The sequence below is a fragment of the Gastrolobium bilobum genome, unplaced genomic scaffold, assembly GCF_033153095.1.
Source record: "Gastrolobium bilobum isolate Gb01-03AN ecotype WA unplaced genomic scaffold, APGP_CSIRO_Gbil_v1 utg7479, whole genome shotgun sequence".
Lineage (NCBI taxonomy): Eukaryota > Viridiplantae > Streptophyta > Magnoliopsida > Fabales > Fabaceae > Gastrolobium > Gastrolobium bilobum.
In genome coordinates this window covers 48,486-69,670 of record NW_026895985.1, presented here as the reverse complement: position 1 = coordinate 69,670, position 21,185 = coordinate 48,486, and the positions used below count along the sequence as shown (strand labels likewise).

The 21,185-nt window shown below is 33.9% G+C and overlaps 2 protein-coding genes across 2 annotated transcripts; both read left to right on the top strand.

Annotated features, from left to right (window-relative positions):
• The first annotated feature begins 276 nt into the window (after positions 1-276).
• LOC133297134 (trihelix transcription factor PTL-like) lies at positions 277-2,599 on the top strand. The gene is made up of 2 exons (XM_061496205.1): positions 277-776; positions 1,519-2,599. The coding sequence occupies exons 1-2, from the start codon at positions 277-279 to the stop codon at positions 2,597-2,599; spliced, it is 1,581 nt and encodes a 526-aa protein (XP_061352189.1).
• Positions 2,600-15,603: 13,004 nt separating this feature from the next.
• LOC133297125 (cytochrome P450 77A3) lies at positions 15,604-17,557 on the top strand. Its single transcript, XM_061496192.1, has one exon. The coding sequence runs from the start codon at positions 15,682-15,684 to the stop codon at positions 17,281-17,283; it is 1,602 nt and encodes a 533-aa protein (XP_061352176.1). The 5' UTR covers positions 15,604-15,681; the 3' UTR covers positions 17,284-17,557.
• The last annotated feature ends 3,628 nt before the right edge of the window (positions 17,558-21,185 follow it).

Genomic DNA, 21,185 nt, shown 5'->3' with positions numbered 1-21,185 from the left:
AGTTCCTTTGCTTCTCTCTCTCTCTCTCTCTGTATAATAACACACTGAGCTAGAGTGAGTCTAACTTTTAATAGTTGCGGTAGACTCGGATCCTGTCTCCTTACAAAATTAAATAACAAGTAAAATAAAATAAAATAATAATAATAATAATAATAAAAAAACTCATTTCTTGACAGAACCAAGACTGGACCTTTTCTCTCATCCTCTGTCTGCTCTACCCTTTTCTTTTCTTTTCTTTTCGCTTTCTGTATCTCTCTTTCACTCTCTGCAGTGAAGATGGGTGAACCTTACGGGCTACCGGAGGATCTCCGGCGGCTTATATCAGCAAGAAACCATTTCAACATCAACACAAGTTTACCAGAGTCACTGTGTAGTGTCCACCATGGACTGAACGTTGCTGCTGCTGCTGCTCCTCCTCCTCCACCTAATAGCTACGACCCCATCATGGTTGGGGATGTTTTCTTCCCTCGTGGCTTCACTCACTTTGCACACCATGACTATTTATCCAGTGTCAACCCCACAACTAACACCACCACCACCACCACCACTACTACTAATACTACTACTGCTGCTGTTGATGCTGCTACTGCGTTGGACTATGCTACTGCTCCATTCTGTGGCATACAGGCTGCAGAAAAAGGGTGGCTTGGGTTTGATTCTGGGAACAACAGGTGGCCTAGACAGGAAACTCTTTCTCTTCTAGAGATCAGATCTCGTCTTGATTCCAAGTTCAGAGAGAATAATCAGAAAGCACCCTTGTGGAATGAGATTTCTAGGTATATATATTTACATATATATATATATTAAGCTCATAAAACCCACTTTTGTTCTTGTGCTTGATGATGGTTTAGTAGTGAAAACGTAGTGTCAGGAATGAAGAAGATATGGTTGTTCTTCCTGTCTTTTTTCTTTTTGTCTTGTTGGTTTGGTTTAGCAAACTTTTTTTTCTTTTCCTTTTTTTTGGTTAATTTTCTTTTGCGCTTGAAAATGACAGGCCATATAACTTACAGCTAACTGAGAGATTCATGTGCTTTTTGTTATCTATTTCTAGTTTTGTCCATGAAATTCCACTGACTCAATGTGTATAGTTGCGCTGGTTTTTTCTTTGAGTAAAGTAAATCACAGGTGCAAGGATTTCTCATGTACTTAAAGCCTGTCTTTGTTTTTTAGTCCTATTAACCTACTTTGCTCAGCTAGGGCTATTGGAATTTTGTTAATTCAAATTCAGATAATTGATGTTTCTGACATCTTTAATGAAGAGAGAATGTTTCCATTATTTAAATTCCTTCAGCATCGATTCAAAAGACAAACCTTGGATTTATTATATGTATCTTCTATCACATGATTTTTTTTTTTTTAAAACAAAAACAAAATCTCTTTTTACCCCCAAGGTTTCAATTTTAAAGGAGATATTATCCCTTTCTCTTACACCAAATTTTATCTATAAGAAAATAAAAAATGGGTTTTTGTTATATGTGCATAGTAATGTATAGCTGTGTGATCTACGTGTTTAATTAGGATAATGGCTGAGGAATTTGGGTACCAAAGAAGTGGAAAGAAATGCAAAGAGAAGTTTGAGAATTTGTACAAGTATTACAAGAAGACCAAGGAAGGTAAAGCTAGTAGACAAGATGGAAAGCACTACAGATTCTTCAGGCAGCTTGAAGCAATATGTGGAGAAGCAACCGCTCATGCCTCAACTTCAAATAAAACCCATCATGCTGCAAACACTTCTGGTATTCAAACTCCAAGCTTCAAAATTAACCAAGACAATGGTGATTTTAATAACCTCAAGTGCTCAGAGAGCCTCAGTTTCTCAAATTCATCTGAATTTGAGACATCCTCATCTGAAAACAATGATGAGGATCTTTCAGCTATTGCATACATGATGAAGCAATCAAGGGGTAAGCAGAAAGGTTTAGACCAGCAGAGAGAAAGTCATAGGAGGCTCAGAAAAAGTTGGAGAGCTAAAGTGGAGGAGATTGTGGATTCCCACATGAGGAAGATTATAGAGACTCAAGATGCTTGGATGGAGAGAATGTTGAGTGTTGTTGAACAAAGAGAGCAAGAGATGGTGTCTAAGGAGGAAGAAAGGAAGAAAAAAGAGTCAATGAGGTTTGACCAAGAAGTACATGAACTTTGGGCTAAAGAGAAAGCATGGGTTGAAGCAAGAGATGCTGCATTGATAGACATTGTGAGGAAACATATTGGGATAGAACTTGAAACATTACCATTAGATGAAGCTATGGTTGAAGAACAACCAAATAAGAATAAGGGCCATGCAAATAATGATGCCAACGAATATCCCAGTGAAGCTGTTGATCATAGCAGTAGCAGATGGACAGAAATGGAAATTTCAAATTTGATACAGCTAAGGACTGGTTTTGAACATCGATTCAGAGAAAATGGGTACTTGGAAAATGGCCTTTGGGATGAAATAGCTGCAAAATTGGCTTGTTTGGGCTTTGATAGGAGTGCAACTGAGTGCAAGCAAATATGGGATGAGATTAGCATCTCTCTCAGAAGAACAGTGGATTCTGGTGCTAAAACAAGGCCTTGGTGTTTGGGACTTAAGCTTAGGGATGATGATGACCTTTGACACATTCAAGTTCTAAGACAATAATATATATATATATATATATATATATATATATATATATAGACGCTTGCTTTTTAGTTTTAAGAGTGAAAAAGGAAAATTGTGGGAGAATCAAGCTGGGGAGAGAAGGGGCTAATTATTAGGAGCTAGCAAGTCTGGTTCATTTGAAAATCACAAGTCTAGGCCAAGTGTTTAACTATATATATATATATAGATAGAGGTTGAGGACTCATGCTTCAGTGGAAGCATTGACATTTGTTGTTTGATTTTATCCATGGCATCAAATGCTTGAGTTGGTAAATAATTATGGACTTTTCTGAACATGTTTTGTTTATTATCTATATATGAATCTGTGTAAGTTTGTAACATACAAAAATATAATATCCTTTGAATTCATGCGGTTGGTTTTAAATTGTAGTTGTGCATTATTGTTAAAAGGCTCATATATATCTGTACAAGGAGGATATTTTAGACTTGTAAGAAGAGAAGAAAAAAGAATTGGAAGATGGAAGAAAAAGAAGAAGATATAGAAATAATAATTGTTGACTGTCAAATCATTTGCATTATGATTAGCATTTCACAAATATTCATGGCTTTGTGTTTCATTAATTTCATTTTTTAAAGCTTATCTTCATGCATCTTCTCTCGCTGCCTTTTTTCTCCACACGAAAATGAATATTTATTTATCTAGCTAGGAAAGAACTTCAAATTTAATTTAGGCTTTTGAGCAATTACACAAGCATGAAAATGAAAGTTAGAAAACTTTAAAATGCGACACCACGTAATATTGTTGGCAAATGATGAGTCGGGTTTTGCGATTGGTTTTTATTTTTATTTTTATCGTAATTTAATTTTCTGTACGTATGAATATATGTTTGCAATTACTTATTTATGATAACATGACCAAAATTTTCTATTGGGACTGCATATATATAATTATACAAGTACGTTCATTGTACCGAAAGTTGTTTCACAATCGGTAGAAAAAATCTTTATGCAGAATTGTGTATCATAGTGGTATTACAAAAAAAAAAATAGTGGTATCTATATCGTACCATATGATAAATATGTGAGTGACAAAAGATCATAGAGAAACCAACGCAATATACCGATTTGATATATAAGATATCTCTTGATATTACAAAGGGATTAAATTACTTTGTTTTAGGACATGCATTTCGTTTGATTTTTTTTTTTTTTTTTGAAATGCAGAATATATGTTTTATTCAATCAAAGGCATGATACATAATTACACTCTTACACTGAACATGAACGTACACTTCCCAGCGCATATACATTATGAAGTGAAACTTTGACAATTTTCTTGCTGAACCATTAAATGACGTCACTACAAATGCTAGAGCTATGCCTGTACAAAAAAATGTATCCATCAACCGTACCTAACCAAAAACTTGCTTAATATAACCCAAAGTAAGTTGGTTTAATGGACAATAAACTCCACGGGCTATCTCTATTAATGAAGTGGGAAATGTTCGAATTTTGGAGTCGTATATTTGGGGAGAGCTTTAATGACTGCTTGAATGGAGTGGTTGCATATTTTGTCACCATTTTGAACCTTAAAAAAAAAAAACTTGCCTAATAGGGCAGAAAAAGTTAGTTGGACCGAAAAATATAAGTAATTATGAGTAAACTATGAATAATTATGTTGTGGCATATACAAAAGAAGCATTAAAGCTTTAATTGAGCGAAGAGTAGAGGCTCGTAAAATCTCCTAATTTTTTTGATCTGGACCTACTATAAGCGAGATAGAGACTCAATTCCTAAAGACCCAAAGGACCACCGAGACCTCCTGTGATTTGGCCACTAAGGCAACCTGATAGGTTTCTCATTTCTGTTCTCTTGTCTTACTGGAAAGAAAAATTTAATTAATGTAAAGGAAAAATATACAATGTAAGGAAAGACAATGAGCAAGATTTGCCCCCAACTTGAAGACCCTTCTCCAAGTTCTCTATGTAAGCAGCCTAGAAAATTACATAAAACCAACCTATGTTCCTAACTTATAGCCTAGCCCTATAAAGACAATCCTATACTACCATATCTTTCCATAACTCCCTACATCGGCGAACCGATGTTGGGACCAATGTCTGCATTTGCATACATGAATTTCTGGAAAAAAAAATTTAACTACATCGCATCCTTGTTTAGAGGTTGTGTACCCTTTGTCCATCATATGTCATCACACTATCTGTTAACAAAAATAAACAACTTCTACAATAATTCAATTAACTGTCCAACTTTTATATTTGATAACACAACAATTTGATGACAATGCATAATAAATCTGGTAATTATTGTACCAAAATTAAATCCTTGCATTTGATATATACATATTTTTCTCTAAAAGATTTGTAAATAACACACTTATGATACACTTCACTTGTTTGTTAATTCTCTTCAATGCACCATAGGCAATCCAGCTCTTAATTACTTTTACTTTTCTCAACATATATTTTACATAAATTATTGAATGCTCTTAAATTAACTATAGCATGGTGCCAAAGTGTAAGGAAATTACTGTGATTGGTAGGTCTAAACACAGAGTGAAAAAACAGAAAATTAAAAAGTGAAATATAATGTCTTTGCATATAATTATCTAGATATTGTGTTATGTGAATTTTTCTTGAATGAGCGGAATGTTTATTAGATATAAATAATTATATTTTATATCAAAATAATAAAAAATATGGAGCAAGATTATTTTGCATTAACAAATTATTATTGACTGAAATTGTGAAATAATTATTATTCTTAACTATAGGTCTCAAAATTTTGAGTATGGAGAATGGAAAAATAACAAAAGAAGAATCACCTTTATATGACCATTGATTATTATTATTTTATGTTAAGTTGAAGTTTTTCTTTTCTTTTCTTGTTCACATTCTTTTGTTTTTATAATACATTTATAAAAAATAATTTTTTTTTTCCGGGCGCGTTGCCCTCGAACCCCACCACTAAGTGTGCACACATAAATAAAATTTTCTGGATCTGCCACTGACTCCCTACTACTGCAGTTAAAAAGATTTATCCCCCACTAACATTTCTCACAACCTCTGTTAATTACCCCTGTTTCTTTTGACTTGATTCCTATCAATACTATCCGCCTGAAAATTTTCCTTGTCCTCAAGGCAGAACCTGAGCATCTCAACCTCTTCCTTCGCCAACAGTGAATCAACCTTGTCTACTGAATCCTCGTCTTCCCATATCAGTAATCGTAATTGTCTATCCCGGCATTGATGAGTTGGGGAGAATTTATGGCCGCATTTGAAACATAACCCTTTTGCTATTCTCTCTATTAATTCTTGATATGTTAGATTATGCACTCTTTTATTGGAATTCCCTACTGATTGGCTCTCGATTTTAGGGAAACTACTAAGGCATGTTGTGATACTGTTGGCTTAAAATTAGGGCTTTTGCTCGTTCCAGATTCCACGATCTTGGACCCCCTGAATTGGCAAGGGTTGTTGTAGTTACTTTGCGATAAGCTCATTGTTCTCCACCTCCCGTGAATGACTTGTGGTCATTTTTAACACTAAGCTTCCTTTCTGCAATTCTGGAATGGGCAATAATTTTATATTTATTAGGTGGGTCACATTGAAGTACCTCTAATTGAATATCCTCCCTTAATCTTCCTAGAAATAGTCCCATGTATTGCTCCTCGGGCATATGGGGAACCTGGGAAACAAGCATATAGAACTCATCAATATAGTCATCCATCAAACCAGTTTGGGTTAGGACCTTAAGCTGGGAGAACAGATTCCCAAAATGATTCTCCCCATACTAGTCAAACAAGGCATGCTTGAATTTCTCCCAGTCCTGAAAGATCAGATTCCTTTATCACCTTGAACCAATGCCATATGGACCCTTCCATGCTGATTTGAGAATACTTCATTCGTATCTCCATGGGTATGTCTTGCACTGCAAAGTAGGCTTTAGCCCTCGCTACTCATCCCACTAGATCAGCGCCAGAAAAGGCTGGTAATTCCACTTTCTTTGCTAACAGATGATAATCTTTGAACATGGAGGAGTATGTTCCCTCTCAGCCTCCTTTTCATGCTTAACTCCCCCGCAGTTACTAGATCCAACATCCATCCGTGAACCAGAAAACATTGAACTTGGTGTTTCTTGGTGTCGTTTGAAACCTTCTTGAACCTCAATGTGTAGAGAGATCACTTTCTTAGAGAGTTCTCCCAAGCTAGACATGATCTAAGCCAACATACTCAAGTGCTTATTAAGTTACAGGCCATGAGTTTTCATTGCAGCATCATGGGTTTTTAGTATTGTCTCCTGCATTTTAAGTGATACTTCCACCGTCGCCATTTTTGCCTCTAACGCATCAATCCTCGTGACCATATACCAAAGACTCTCCCCTTGAGTTTCCCTAAAATTTCTCAATGAAATCACCAATTGATAGGATTTTGTTCTCCTATCTTACTTAAAAGAGGTGTTTTATTAATGTAAAAGAAAAATATACAATGTAAGGAAAGACAATGAGGAAGAATTGCCCCCAACTTGAAGACTCTTCTCAAAGTTCTCTACAAGCAGCCCAGAAAAGTACTTAAAACAACCTATCTTCCTAACTTACAACCTAGCCCTATAAATGTTAGGTTTTTCCTCCTTAATGCTACACACGGCGCAATACTAGCTAGTTGGGCTCAAAAAAACTTGGGGCTCAAGAAGTATAAAACCATTCAAATATTGGGCCATGTGGGGGAGCTTAGAGCGGGGAGATACCGCCAACCATGGGCCAAGTGAGCAACAACATTAGTGGGCTTGGAACACCACAATCAAACCAAAATCTTAGAGCTTTAGGTGCATGAGTCTTTCCACTTATATGATACTCACTTAGTTCATTCTTAACCAATGTGAGATTTTTTCACTCAATCATTCACACTTGGATTCCTCAACATCTCCCTTTCAAATGTGAGTCTCAGGCGGGCAGGCCCACATTCTTTCCCTTTCAAAGAGAAGTTTTTTCGAGTATTCATAGGGATCAACAATGCTTGGCTTCTCATCAAACATTGGCTCTTTCATTAAGGCTTGGCTACAAGCATAAAAACTTTGGCTTCCCACATCAAGACATACTCGGATCACCGCATGCCAATCTGCCATTAGCTTTGATACCAATTGTTGGGACGTGTAGGAGGAGCTCATGATGGGGAGAGACCGCCAACCTGAGACAAGTGATTAACAACATTAAGTGGGCTTAGAACACCTCAAGCAAATCCAAAATCTTAAGACATTAGGTACATGTGTCCTTTCACTTATATGGTGCTCACTTAGTTCATTCTTAATCAATGTGAGACTTTTTCACTCAATCATACACACTTGGATTCTTCAACAATAAAGACAATCCTACATTACCATATCTTTCCATAACTGCCCATTATTGCAGTTAAAAAAAACTACCCCCACTAACATTTCCCACAACCTCTGTTAACTGCCCTTTTTTCTTCTAACTTGATTCCCATCACAACCCATCACGTGTAGAAAGTGTGGGATCTCTCTTCCTTGACTAGCAAGTCGATGTAACTTAATATGAAAGGAATCATCATTGTCGAGATCAGCAGCTCAGGCAAGTTGGCCTCCACCTGAACCCAATGAATGAATGGCAGCTCCAGCTTGCCGTCATACCTACTGAAATCTATTATGAACATAGGCCTTCCCACCAAGGAATAGCCTAAGAGAGGCCACCCCTCACCACCAATGAAAATGAAAACTTTCATATAAAAAGCAATATGATACAAGGCGCTCAAGCACTTTAAATACAGAGATTTTTAGCCCAGCTATGATATATCTATTTGAATACATGAATCTCCTTGAATACTAAACTGACTTGAGCGTCAGAGTGCCTTTGTAGGTACCCCTAGTTGCTCTCAAACTACCGAAATACGCAAAGTGCTGATCAATCATCTCGCCAAGCTACTCAATATCTAAGCAGACATTCTTGTCATCTCTTATTCTCTTCATCAACCACCTTCACTTCAACTGTGTGTGAGTATTTGGCCCAACTCAACTTGAGTTGGATTGATCAATTCCAAATTTGTCATATTTGAAATTTGAAAATAATCCAATAGATTTTCATCACATCATATCTACACTAAAAACCAATAGATTTGGTGACATTTATTAATCAGGGGAGAAAAGAAAGAAAAAAAATAAAGGAAAAGAAGAAGAAGAAGAAGCGTGTAGGAGAGGAATTACTGTTAGTAGAGAGATATATGCAGCAGTCACAGTCTACTTTGAGAAAGTTGAAGGGAAGAAATAGTTAGTGATCAGAGGTTACGGGTATTTAGTTATGCCAATGTACTTTGTTTTTTGAAACTCAATCTATACTATTGTGTTAACTTTATTATTCTATTCTTGTATTTTGCCACAGCCACAGGTAGACAAAAAATTCTTTTATGGAAAAATAAATTATATGATTAGACTTGCGAACTTAGTTATCTTTTCGGTAAAATTTAACCTAATTAGTTATATTGCAGTTCCATTTAGTTTAGACATCATATAAATGATATGTGTTATGGAGCTAACTGATAGACAACAAGATAAGCCATACAACAAACAATAGATACAAAGGATAAAGATCATATCATATTATTAGGACATCATTACAATCCTAGAACAACTAGGATTATAGCCTAATTAAGTAACCCATTACAATCTATACTTTGGCAATGCTATATTTTTTGTATGCACAGTAATCCATTATCCTTTGAAGTATCTCTTTCATAAATACTTGCTAGCACAGAGATCCCACGTCGACTTACCTCGAACAATATGGTTTCTAACTATATAAATTCGTTCTATCCGTCAAACATTAATTATACTCACGATTATAATACGTATAAGAGTTATTGTATCATTTAGCTAGGAAAAGTATGCATGTCGGTGATAAATCTTGTGCGTAAACGACTTTTATATCCTTATCCTAGATGCATAACTTGTCATATAATGTGTCAATCCAGCAATATTCTAGTATACCTGTAAGGTAAAAGCATGGGTCTAGTTCATCTTTTTTGTGGAAATCGTCTAGTTCATCTTTGGATCACGAGAAACCCATCCTGTCATTAACTGCTCAATCACTAAGCCCACACTTAAAAGAGATGGGGAGAGAAAGATCCATAAAATTGGCACTTTTTAAATTAGTTCATCTTCAAAAAATTTAAAGAGCATGACTTGTAAATTAAGCATGCCAAACAAATAACTGGAAAAACAAGATTTAGTTTTCTTTCCAGTATGATAATTCTAAAAGGAAAATATCATATGTTACTGAAACTTTATTTTAATATAGACTGCCAAATAAATAAGTTGGGCTCTAAAGAAAATTGAGCTACAAACTTATTAATTAGCATAAAGAAATTGATGATTATAATAACTCTTATGTCTCATAAGTGTCCTACATCAATTGGGCAAAAAAATTTAATTAATGCTTTTTAATAAAATAATTACGCATTTATTACAGTTTTGAAAATAATTACGGATATATTGCATAATGTGACGCCTCTTTTGGGTGTCACATGTGACGTCTCATTTGAGCGTCTCACCCTAAGGGAAGACGCCCCAATGGGCGTCTCTCATGAGGTGTTGACACATGTCATATTTTTTTTTAAATAATAATAATTTAATCATAAAACTTCTGAAGGCCATAACTTTTGACTCGGGTATCCAAATCAGCTAATTATTTTTTTGATTCCACATAACTTTTCGAGATCTACGCAATGACATCTCATTTGACATATTTTATTTCTCACAACACAATTTTAATTTGCAAGAATGGTATTATAAGAGCGGTTAATCCCAGAAGCCTCTAAGTTCTGAGTTTGTGATTTAATATAAATAAATAAATAAAATTTTGATTTGTGATTTAATTTTTTTTTAAATAATTTTTTTTATTATAACAAAAATTTGGTTTGTGATTTAAAATAAAAATAAAAATTATTATTAATAAGGAAAATAAAATAGAGATTTGATTTGTGATTTAAACTAAAAAATCAATTTGAAAAATCTGTAGAAATAAAGAAAATAATTAAATAAATATTCTAAATCTCTAAGGAGGAAGGATATTATTTTTGAAATTAATGATTAATGCTATAAGCTTATGAATTATTATTCGTGGTCTGAAATTAATGATGGCTTATGAATGTTTTTCAAAAATAAAATTACCTAAATTAGGCATGATTGCCTCTTGATTGAAACCCAATTTAGACGTGATGGGTGACGTGTCAGGTGTTGACACGTGTCACATTTTAAAACTCAGAAGTCTCTGAGTTTTGCGTTTGTGATTTAATATAAAAAATAAATCAAGATTTGAGTGTGATTTAATTTAAAAAAAAATTTTATTATAAAAAAAATTTGGTTTGTGATTTAAATTAAAAGTTACAATTATTATTAATAAGTAAAACAAAATAAAGATTTGATTTGTGATTTAAACTCAAAAATCAATTTGAAAATCTGTATTAATAAAGGAAATAATTAAATCTGTATCAATTTGAAAGACCTGATTTAAATTTAAATTATGTTTGTGAGAAATAAAATATATCAAATGAGATGTCATTGGGTAGATCTCGAAAAGTTATGTGGAATCAAAAAAAGAATTACCTAAATTGGATACCCGAGTCAAAAGTTATGGCCTTCAGAAGTTTTATGATTAAATTATTATTATTTTGGAAAAAAATGACACGTGTCAACAGCTCATGAGAATGCCCCATTGGGGCGTCCAAATGAGGCGTCACATGTGACGCCCAAGAGATGCGTCACATTGTGCAATAGATCTGTAATTATTCTCAAAACTGTAATAAATGCGTAATTATTTTATTAAAAAACATTAATTAAATTTTTTTGCCACATGAACTGGCCTGTAAAAGGAAAGTTCTTTAATTGAGCGTGATTATTGAACTCTTTCACCGAATAAGTCGTTGAAGTTATTGCTCGTATTTACCGTTAGATTGTTGAAAGTTACCCATTGCATCAAATAATTGGAGTATGGCGAGGTGAGCATAATTAGCTAAAGATTTGGTCCATATTCTTCAAGGGCGTGGGTTCAAATTTCGCTGGTCGATGTGAGAAATATATGTGCCTGGTTAAATAACAATTTAAAATAAAAAAAATTATTTCAGGGTTAAGATATGTAATTTAAATCTAAATTTATATATTTTAAATGTTAATCATTCAAACTTGAAACTTGCATAAAACAGAGAAATTACATATTACTCAGTCCTCAAATACGTGTGGAGGTTAAAGGAGTCTAGCCCCATTTGAATTAACTGGGTTGAATTGAAATTATTCACTTTTAAATGAATCCCTAAAAATATAGATACTTAACTCGCCTATGTTTTATGTTTAAACGAACGGATTCAACCTGCATTAATAACCTAATTATAATATTATGCAAGATTTTAACATTTTATCACAAAAATTATGATTAAAAATCATCCAAAATATTGTAAAAAAAAAAAAAAAACTGGTTTACGGTAATCTGTAACGAAGATAACACGATTATATTTAAAATAAAATTAAAAAAAATCAAGGCCAAGTATCCTAAAGATTGGAAAATAGCGCATCATATTAAGCCAGCAAATAAATATAGCTTGTATCAATAGATACTCGGATACAGATAAATGTTTAAAAAATTTCAATGAATTTTTCATACTATGAAATGAGAGAATACTTTCTAAATTGTTTAAAGATAATCTATGTGAGTTTATAAATTAAATAAGTGTACTTTTGAATATGCTATAGCATAGTTAAAGTTAGACGTCATCCCAGTATTTGATTCAGTTAATTATGATGTCATTCAATTTAATTTTAAATGGATTTGGCTTAAATAAATACGTATAACTAATTCACTATATTGGAGACTTGATTTGGGGATAATTTGGAGTCCCCGTTGACTAATTTGGCATAATTAAATGCAACATTGATAAACAAAGAAAAATTTCTTTGAAATGGTTTTTAATATGATTTTTTTAGACATTTCGATCTTCCTTTGGAGGTTACTTTAAGGAAATTTGAAATCTAAAATTATCTTAGTTAGGCACCACCAGAGATAGCCTAGTGGTGTTGGGTGTGTTTAGCGTGTATTAGGTGTGCGGTTTGATTCTCTGTAATGTTCAAAAAAAATAAATTATCTTAGTTAGGAGCCTCTTCTAATTGCACTGCCCACTTAATTGTGATATTAATTAAAAGAAGGGAAAACTTCAAAAATTCTCCTATGAATTTTCGCAATTATCATTTACTCCCATCACAAAATTTTTGAATCATTTACACCCCTGTTTAAAATTTTTTTATCACTTATCCCCTGACTTAAAGTTTTTTTATTATTTATCCCCTAAGTGATAAGGGAGTAAATGATTATGAGAAAAGTTATAGGAAGTTTTTTTTGAAGTTTTTCCTTACTCTGTTCAAAAACAAAAAGCGGAACGCATCAGCTATCCGCTCTCACATTGAACAGTAAGGATCGAAGAAGGATAATCACTCATTCTTAAGACCAAAAAATAGGACGGAAAGGGAGGGGGAAGATCCCCCTTCCCGGTTGGATCTAAGAATTAGCGAATGTAAAGATTTTTTCCCGGTGTCACTTGTGTTTCTAGAAATCACCCTTTAAAGAAGTCTATCTCATGAGTCATGACATCTTTCAAGTTCCAATGTGAAGTTTCATAAAGGCCAGATAACCTGTCGAGTGGAATTAGCAAAAGAAGAAAAATATAGATCGCCCACTTTGCTCCAAAATTATGTTCGGCCTAAATTGTGTTGATCAAGTTTGGTGACTTTAATTATGGAGAGGGACTTTAGCCCAACACCAAAATAAATAAATAAAATAAAATAAATAAATAAAATCACTTAGGAATTGAAACTCACAAGAAATAAAACCGTTTTAATAGATCAGTCAGGCCTCACCGACAGACTTAGCGTTTGGCAAGAAATTCGAGGTTGCAAAGAATCCACATAGATGATTAGGGACAAGTAGAGGTATAAATTGGTTAGATTGTTCAAGGGCTTATGACCTAATTTACATTAGAGTAAATTTGAATTAATATATTCAATAAAATATAATAGGTTTTGATTTTTTTAAAAATCTTTTTAGATTATAGTTTATTTTTACAAGGCCTAGTATATCATATTATTTATTTTAATTAAAATCAAGTAAAAATAATTTTAATTAATTAAATAATATTGTTTTGGAAAAAGTATTTTTTCAGTGACTAAAAATAAAGTTATCTTCAATGAGTTCAAAATAATATCATTTTGGGGTTGTAAGATTAAAAATTAAAGACAAAAATTAATATAATCTGCAATAAATTAAAATTACAAAAATATATTGATTTTCATCACAAAATAATGTTATTTTGGATTCACAAGAAATAATATATCTCCATTTATTTGAGATTTTTTTTTTATTATTTTTTTTTTCTAATTCTTAATAGGTATTAAATGATCGATAGATTTAAATAAACTAAGAGACTTAGGTTAGGTCTTTTGACTTTTAAATATAGCTAGCACTTGCCGTGTTTTTTATTTTTTTCTTAAAATTAAATTAGATTATATTTCATAACATATTCAGTTTTAATTTTCTTAAAATATATCAAAAGTAAAGTAAAAAATTTTATTTTTGTTATGTTTGGTTTCAATCTAACACGTTTCAAACGTTAACTTAAATTAATTACCTCGTTTAAGTAAAAAATTTGTGGTTGACCATGGACGCCCACAGAACGACAGGGGTGCCCTTACTTAAGCAACGTGGCCAAAGCAGGAACATGTCGTTGACCTTCGCTTTTGTTTGGTGACTGAGAAGCAATTATTACTCTGGTCAGTGATGACATTTAATGTTTTTTAATCTATTTAACAGCGAGCCGCGCCATTTGTTTCTCTCTGGTTAGTCATAAATTTTCCATCACTTTCTGTCCAATTTCTTCAACTAAAAGTAGTTGAATCCATTAAATACCAGTCAGCATCAACGAAGCCCCTTTATTGAACTTGCTCAACCGTCAACACTATTTCCCATTCCCAACCATACTTGCAGTAACTAAGCGGAGTGCCTAAACCACTAACCATGCGAATTATAGATTGATTCAACTTAATTAGTAATTTTGAGTTTAAATATTAGATATGATCTTTGTTAAAAATTTAATAAAAAGAGTTTTGTTGAATTGTTATTCTCTGCCACATTTTTCCTTGGAAGAATCTTTTGCACTTAAAATATGAATATTGGACGGATCTAATTTTTGATTTATCTTATATTTATTTAATTTCACTAGAAAAAAAGAGGACGATGAGTAGGGGTGTAAATATGCTAGGCCGGTCTACAGGGCCTACGGCCTAGCCTATATTATGCCAGACTTGACATATTATAAATGGTAAAATAAAATAGGCATAAGCTTTTAAAAAAACTTATTTAGAAAACAGGCCATAGACTTTTTTTTTGTACATGTCGTGCCTATAAGCCTACAGGCTGACCTATATCATATTATTTATTTAAAATATAATAAATAAAATTATTATTTAATAAATTTGAACAATAAAATAATATTATTTTAGTTATTCTTTTAATTGTTGAATGTTGAATAGGCTTAAACAGCCTAAAAAGATATTATTTTAGTTATTCTTTTAATTTTTAAATGTTTAATAAGCTTAAACAGCCTAACAGGCTTAGGCCAAAGTTTTTATGTTTTAAATATTGGTCAGATTAGACTTGTAAGACTAATAGGACATGTCATACTCAATATTTTTTTACACTACGATGAAGGTCAAACTCGTAATCTCATAATCATTTAAACTCTGATATTATGTAAATAACTATTTCGATCAAAAAAAATGAAGTTATTAAGTAAGTTTACAATAACAATTTTAATATATTTCTAGCTGTATTCGACTGTATTATTCAATAAAGCGAAAAAATGTCAAAAAAATAAAAAAATAAATAAAAAATAGTGGTTTATAAGCACAACCACCTTTGCTGTTCTTTCAAGTGCTTTAATTAAAGCCACCTACAAGTTCATGCTGTCTATCGTTTTTATACCCTCTTATGGGTCCTCTTCTTCACTTAATCATCATCGACTCCTCCAATGTTCTCTTTCCTTCTTCTTCCTCAAATGGCTACTACGACCCTTTCTTTCTTCAACTCTGCTTCCGCTTCTCTTTCACCTCACTACCATCTCATCTTCACTGCCTTAGCTTTTCTTTTCTCATGCCTTATTTTCTTGCTCACACAGAAAACCAAATCCAGAAAGCTTAACCTTCCACCAGGACCCCCTGGATGGCCAATTGTTGGTAACCTCTTTCAAGTTGCACGTTCTGGGAAACCTTTCTTTGATTATATCAATGATCTCAAAGGCAAATATGGCTCAATTTTCACCCTTAAGATGGGTACAAGGACAATGATCATAATCTCTGATGCTAAACTTGTGCATGAGTCAATGATCCAAAAGGGTGCAACCTATGCCACCAGACCCCCAGAGAATCCAACAAGAAACATATTCAGTGCAAACAAGTTCACTGTGAATGCAGCAGTGTATGGCCCAGTTTGGAAATCACTGAGAAGGAACATGGTGCAGAACATGCTTAGCTCGACCAGGCTCAAGGAGTTTCGTAGTGTTAGGGACAACGCAATGGACAAGCTTATCAACAGGCTTAGAGTTGAAGCAGAGAAGAACAATGGGGCTGTTTGGGTGCTCAAAGATGCTAGATTTGCTGTGTTCTGCATACTTGTGGCTATGTGTTTTGGTCTTGAGATGGATGAAGAAGCATTGGAGAGAATAGATCAGGTTATGAAGAGTGTTCTCATCATACTGAATCCGAGAGTTGATGACTATTTACCAATTCTAAGCCCATTTTTCTCAAAGCAGAGAAAGAGAGCTATGCAAGTTCGAAAAGAACAGGTTGAGTTCATAGTCCCTTTGATTGAGCAGAGAAAGAGAGCACTCCAAAACCCAGGATCAGATCACACAGCCACAACCTTTTCCTATCTAGACACACTCTTTGATCTCAAAGTTGAAGGGAAAAAATCAGTACCCTCAGATGCTGAATTGGTGACACTATGCTCAGAGTTCCTTAATGGTGGCACAGACACAACAGCAACTGCAGTTGAGTGGGGCATAGCACAAATCATAGCCAACCCTGAGATTCAAACAAAAATGTTCCAAGAAATTAAGATGACAGTGGGAGACAAGAAAGTTGATGAAAAGGATGTTGAGAAAATGCCGTACCTACATGCTGTGGTTAAGGAGCTACTAAGGAAGCATCCTCCAACACACTTTACACTCACACATTCTGTGACTGAACCTACCACTTTGGCAGGGTATGACATACCAGTTGATGCAAATGTTGAGGTCTACATTCCAGCTGTTGGTGATGACCCCAGATTGTGGTCCAATCCTGAAAAGTTTGACCCTGAAAGGTTCATTTCTGGGGGTGAGGAAGCTGACATAACTGGGGTCACAGGAGTGAGGATGCTGCCATTTGGTGTTGGAAGAAGGATATGTCCTGGTTTGGCTATGGCCACTGTGCATATTCATCTTATGCTGGCTAGGATGGTGCAGGAGTTTGAGTGGAGTGCATACCCACCAGGCAAGATGTTGGATTTCACTGGGAAATTGGAGTTCACTGTGGTCATGAAGGAATCTCTAAGGGCAACCATCAAGCCAAGAGGGGATACAGTCCAGTTGTAAATTTTTTCTTGTTTCTGGTTTTTACAATATATATATTTTATATATACATCATGCATGTTGTGGTTTGCATACAACTGAAACGTTTCATCCCATTATTATAATCTTTATTATTCATCTTTGTCCGTTGGAGAATTTTGTCTTGGTGTTGTCATAAAATGGATCTCTATTGGATATTTATAGTTTACCTTATTTATATGAACATCCTTGTTGAAGCAATCCACATGTAGCTGTAGTCTTGTAGACATCGCTTTTCTTATTGTTAATGGAAGGTTAATTGTGCATTTTGCTATGAAGTGCTAAAAGTGGTGTGCAAGTAGCCAAGACCAAAGAATATTTGAGGTAACAATTAGGACACGAATAGCAATAGTTTAAAACGACAAGAAAATTATTGGCAGAGTTGACGGATTTAAAGAGATGTTATGAATACATACATTTATAAGATTTGTTATTGGATTATATATGTCCACGAATAAACAGTTTCTTTCCTGCACACACACCAAAAAAGAAAGAGAAAAAAAGATGAGAAAAAAAAAAATTGATGGTCCCACTTTCTTCTCTGTGTCTCTAACAAATAATAACTTTGCTGAAAGTCCTGGAAAAAGATTCGTTTATAATTTTTTTTGATAAATTTTTATAAATTATATTATCTTTTCCCGGAAGAACATAGTGAAACTTAATATTTTTTCATAAGAAGATAATGTAATTTGTAAAAGTTTATAAACAAATTTTTTTATAAATATAACCTCTTGTTATATACACACAAATTTTAGCGTAAACTTAATCACTTTTGGTCGTAGTTACTATTTTTCTACCTCTCATCCCCCGAATCAAGTTACCGATCTTGAGTATAGTAAAGTTTGAAAGTATGGAGTATATCTATAAAACAAACACTACTGTATATATAAATTCAGAAAAATATGCGTACCAAAAAAAATAAATACAGAAATGATATATATACGGAAAAAAGTAACTTAAATAACCTTCATACACATATATAATAGGAGTGGTTACGATTTTTTATTTGTCAATTGAAACATTTTTAAAATTCTTAACCATTCAATTTATAACTATATATGAGAGTAATACGAGTTACATTATTTTTATGTACGTATAGTTCCTGATATAAATATATAAATATGTACAAGTATGATAATTTATGAAGTAGAAGATCTTTCCTAAATATTTGAAAATTCCTTACTTTTAATATTTAATAGTGATTTTTCCATCTTATTAAATCTGGTCAGAAAATGCTTCAACATGATGAGATGTCTAAAGCTTTTTGAGGAAACTTTGGGTCAGAAAATTAGTGAACAAAAGAGTAGTATTTATTTCTCAAAAAATACGGATAAGGCTATAGCAACAAGGATTACAGAGATAAGTGGTTTCAAGAGAGTGAAGTATATTGGAAGATATTTGGGAGCATGGATACAACACGAAAGAGTTACCAAACAGCACTACAAAGAGATAATTGCTAGAGTTCATCAAAAACCGTTTGGGTGGCAAACTAAATGCTTATCCCATGCTGGGAGGATCACTTTGGCACAATCAATATTGGCAACTATCCCTTCCTTTCATATGCAATATGGGAAGTTGCCAATTGGAGTTTGAACTAGAAAAATTACAGAGAAATTTTATTTGGGGGGACATGGAGGATAAAATGAAGATGCATCTAATAAGGTGAGATATTTTAACCACTCCCAAGAGAGAAGGGGGCCTCGGTCTCAGAAGGTTGGTTGATTTTAATGATGCTTTTTTTTTTTAAAGCTAAACTAGCTTGGGGAGTTTATTCTAACCCTCAAGCTATGTGGCTAAGGGTACTGAAGACAAAATATGTCCAAAACAGATCAGGGGTGGAGATGTTTTCTTTTAAAAAGGAAGACTCCAGATTATGGAAACATATATATATATATATATATATATATATATATATATATAGGGGCAAGTTATATTTACAAACTTTTTTGTTTACAAACTCTTACAAACTACACTATGTAGGACCGGTCCTACATTAATCACACAGTGTATGACCGGTCCTACATTAGTGTAATTGCAAAAAAAGTGCGTAAACGGATTCTGCCCCATATATATATATATATGTATATATGTTTGGTGTGTAAGAAGATGGAAGATCATTTATGTTGGGAAGTAGCAGATGGAAAGAGTGTGAGGTTTTGGCATGATAGATGGCTAATAGAGGTGGCAAATTGATGAATAAAACTATAATGCCAATCCCATAGGAGGAGTCATCACAAAGAGTCGCTAATTATGTCAATGAATATAGGGAATGGAAGATTGACTTGTTGTCTAGGTGGTTATCCAATGTTGAAATTATGACAATTTAAAGCTGCTTGCCTCCTCAACCCCAAGATGGGGTTGATAAACTTAGATGAAACATCCCTAACATTGGAGGGGTCTCCGTCAAAGAGATCTACAAGCTATTGATAGATAAGCTAGAGGAAGGAAGTGGAAGCTCAGACATTTGGAGTATCATATGGAAGTGGAAAGGACCTCATAAATTTCAAGTCCTCATTTGGAAGATAGCTCACTGAAGACTCCTCACGAAGAGCATATTGGCTAGCATGCAAATGGGGAGGCAACATGTGGTTTGTGTAAAAAGAAAGACGAATCCCAGCTCCATGCAATAAGAGACTGTGACAATGTGCACCTCCTATGGACCAGGCTGCAGGCGACAAGGTACTGTTCTACAAGATACTGATTGGATTATGTTTAATTTGTGTATTGATAGAGTAGATAGCAGGGGTGTGCCCTGGAATACCATTTTTGCTACTACTATTTGGTGCATCTGGAAATGGAGAAATGAGATAATTCATGGTTTAGAGACACTGTATAATGGGTATGATCATTGTTTAATTTTAGATCAGGCAGCTGAAATTTGGTTTGTTTTAAATAAAAGTAGCACTACCAACCAAAACACTAGGTATAAAGAGACTCTAATTGCTTGGCAATTTTTGGAGGTTGGGTGGGTGAAAATTAATACGGATGGTGCTGCTAAGGAGAACCCAAGTCTGACAGCGTGTGGAAGGTTGAACAGAGACTGCTTTGGCCAATGGTTAAAAGGATTCTCTTATTGTGTTGGTTATTGTAATGTTATTGTGGCTAGGGGTGATAAACAAATCAGGGGCCTTTGGCTCGGCTCGTGAAGGCCTGAGCTTATATGTCTAAAATTGGTTGTTGGAACCATGCTTGGACTTGTATAAAAGCTCGTTTAATAAAAAGGCCTCAGGCTCCAATTCAAAAGCTCGGCCTTAAAGCCACTCAGGCTGGCCTAGTATATTAATTTTTATTTTTATTTTATACTTTTTATACTACTTGTAATAACCCTCTCTTTCTCCTGAATCTATTTCATCTTATTTTATTGGTTAAACAGACTTTTTGAATGATTTTGTTCTATATTATGTTGTTTGGATATACATTAAATTTATGAATATTTATGAAATTACTAATGCTGTTGATTGTATATTTTATTTAGATAAATTTTTGTAAATAAGTCAGGCCACAAGCCGATAATTATATTCATAACAGGTAACAGGCTTGGTCAGACTGACACATTTAAACACAGGCTTAGCCTTCTAAAACCAAAGCTCGATTCGGCTCGGCCTGTTAACACCCCTAATTGTGGCTGAGCTATGGGAATATTAAAGGGCATCCAGATGACTTGGGAAGGAGGATGAAGGAGAGTGATTATTGAAAGTGACTCAAAGACTGCGGCACATAGCTCACCACAGGTAGTGAGCCAGCCTGTGAATCTCATATTGTGACTCATATACGGACTTGGATGGACAGAGATTGGGTTGTGAAGATCAATCACATTTATAGAGAAGGAAATTTCTGTGTAGATTGGTTATCAAATTCCCCCCTTATTAATCAGGATGAAGAAGACT

Excerpts from the sequence above, each read along its gene's own strand:
- LOC133297125 (XM_061496192.1), top strand. The coding sequence starts at position 15,682 with ATGTTCTCTTTCCTTCTTCTTCCTCAAATGGCTACTACGACCCTTTCT.
- LOC133297134 (XM_061496205.1), top strand. The coding sequence starts at position 277 with ATGGGTGAACCTTACGGGCTACCGGAGGATCTCCGGCGGCTTATATCA. Across the intron at positions 777-1,518 it reads TTGTGGAATGAGATTTCTAG|GATAATGGCTGAGGAATTTG; the intron begins GTATATATATTT and ends GTGTTTAATTAG.